Source organism: Egretta garzetta, unplaced genomic scaffold (assembly GCF_000687185.1).
Source record: "Egretta garzetta isolate BGI_Z169 unplaced genomic scaffold, ASM68718v1 scaffold134, whole genome shotgun sequence".
Lineage (NCBI taxonomy): Eukaryota > Metazoa > Chordata > Aves > Pelecaniformes > Ardeidae > Egretta > Egretta garzetta.
Window position 1 is genome coordinate 411,150 of NW_009259422.1, and position 1,065 is coordinate 412,214.

General features: G+C 54.3%; 1 protein-coding gene across 1 annotated transcript in view; it reads right to left on the reverse strand.

Annotated features, from left to right (window-relative positions):
- Positions 1-92: 92 nt before the first annotated feature.
- Positions 93-1,065, reverse strand: part of RNF214 (ring finger protein 214) — an 8,906-nt gene continuing 7,933 nt past the window's right edge. Inside the window, exons 13-14 of the mRNA XM_035892484.1 lie at positions 1,024-1,065; positions 93-321 (exon numbers count right to left, since the gene is read on the reverse strand). The exon at positions 1,024-1,065 is cut by the window's right edge and continues 4 nt beyond it. Of these exons, the coding sequence (XP_035748377.1) occupies positions 256-321; positions 1,024-1,065 (108 nt within the window). The 3' untranslated portion in view covers positions 93-255. The remainder of the gene's footprint in view (positions 322-1,023) is intronic.

Below are 1,065 nucleotides of genomic sequence, written 5' to 3' on the forward strand. Positions count from 1 at the left end.
CTTCCACGCTCCTTCGAAAGGAAGCCAGCAAGGTGGCAAGCAAAGAAATAAGGAGCGGCACCAAGTCACTGCATAATATACACACTTTATTTATGAATTTGTATGTATACAGACTTTCTATACACACATTACCTATATAATAAAAATGTACATGTGTATACATGGTTGTATAAATATAGAACTGTAGAAATCTTAGAACCGATCCTGTCTATTCACAGCAACTCCTCCCGTGGGACCGCTTTGTTCGAGTAGCCGTCATTTGAGACTTGGACAAAAGGGGCAAGTGTCATTTGTGTTGTTTTGTGCCCAGAATTTGATGCACTGGAAGAGAGAGAATTAGTCAAGAGCCACTGGCACAACTCAAGGGCGCTGCGAACAGCGTGGTGTTACTTTTCCGGAAGGGTGCCGGCAAGGGCGCGCATTTTAAGGCATGGTCTCTTTTGCTCCTTCGAGACAGCCTCCGTCAAAAGGTCACCTTGCGGAGGGAGCCCTCTTCACCCTAGCAGGATCACCAGCCCCTCCTCAATTCATGGTTTTCCATTTCCTCGGCAGCTGCTGGAGGCCCCAGAGCCACTGGGATGAGGGGTTTGCCTACACAGGTGAACCACTGCCAGCCCTGCCGGATGAGGAAGGCTCCTCCTCTTCCCGAGAGCTCCTGCGCACAGACCCACAGCGCCCAGCCACCCGGCGGCAGCTCTCGCCATCGCGCCGTGCTCTAGATCCAGACTGTCCTGCTCCGGGAAGGCAAAAGGCCAGGATCCAACCCTCCTAGCACCGAGCGCAGGCTCGGGGGCAGGAATAAGGACAGCCTGTTCCTAAAGCCACCGCCACCAAACGGCCACTCAGGGTGGCCCAGCTAAAAGTGTGGAAAGAGGGGGTGACAGGATGCAGAGAAGTTGTTTATCCATCACACCCTTCTCCTGGCAAGATCTCGGGACCACAGGGACTCGCTACACGTGCCCAGGGCCCCAGGAACCATTACGAGGAACCCAGGAGCAGGACACGGCAGGGAAGGGCACTCACCTCCTTGTGCAGCACGTGCGAGCAGGCCATGGGGTGAAGGTC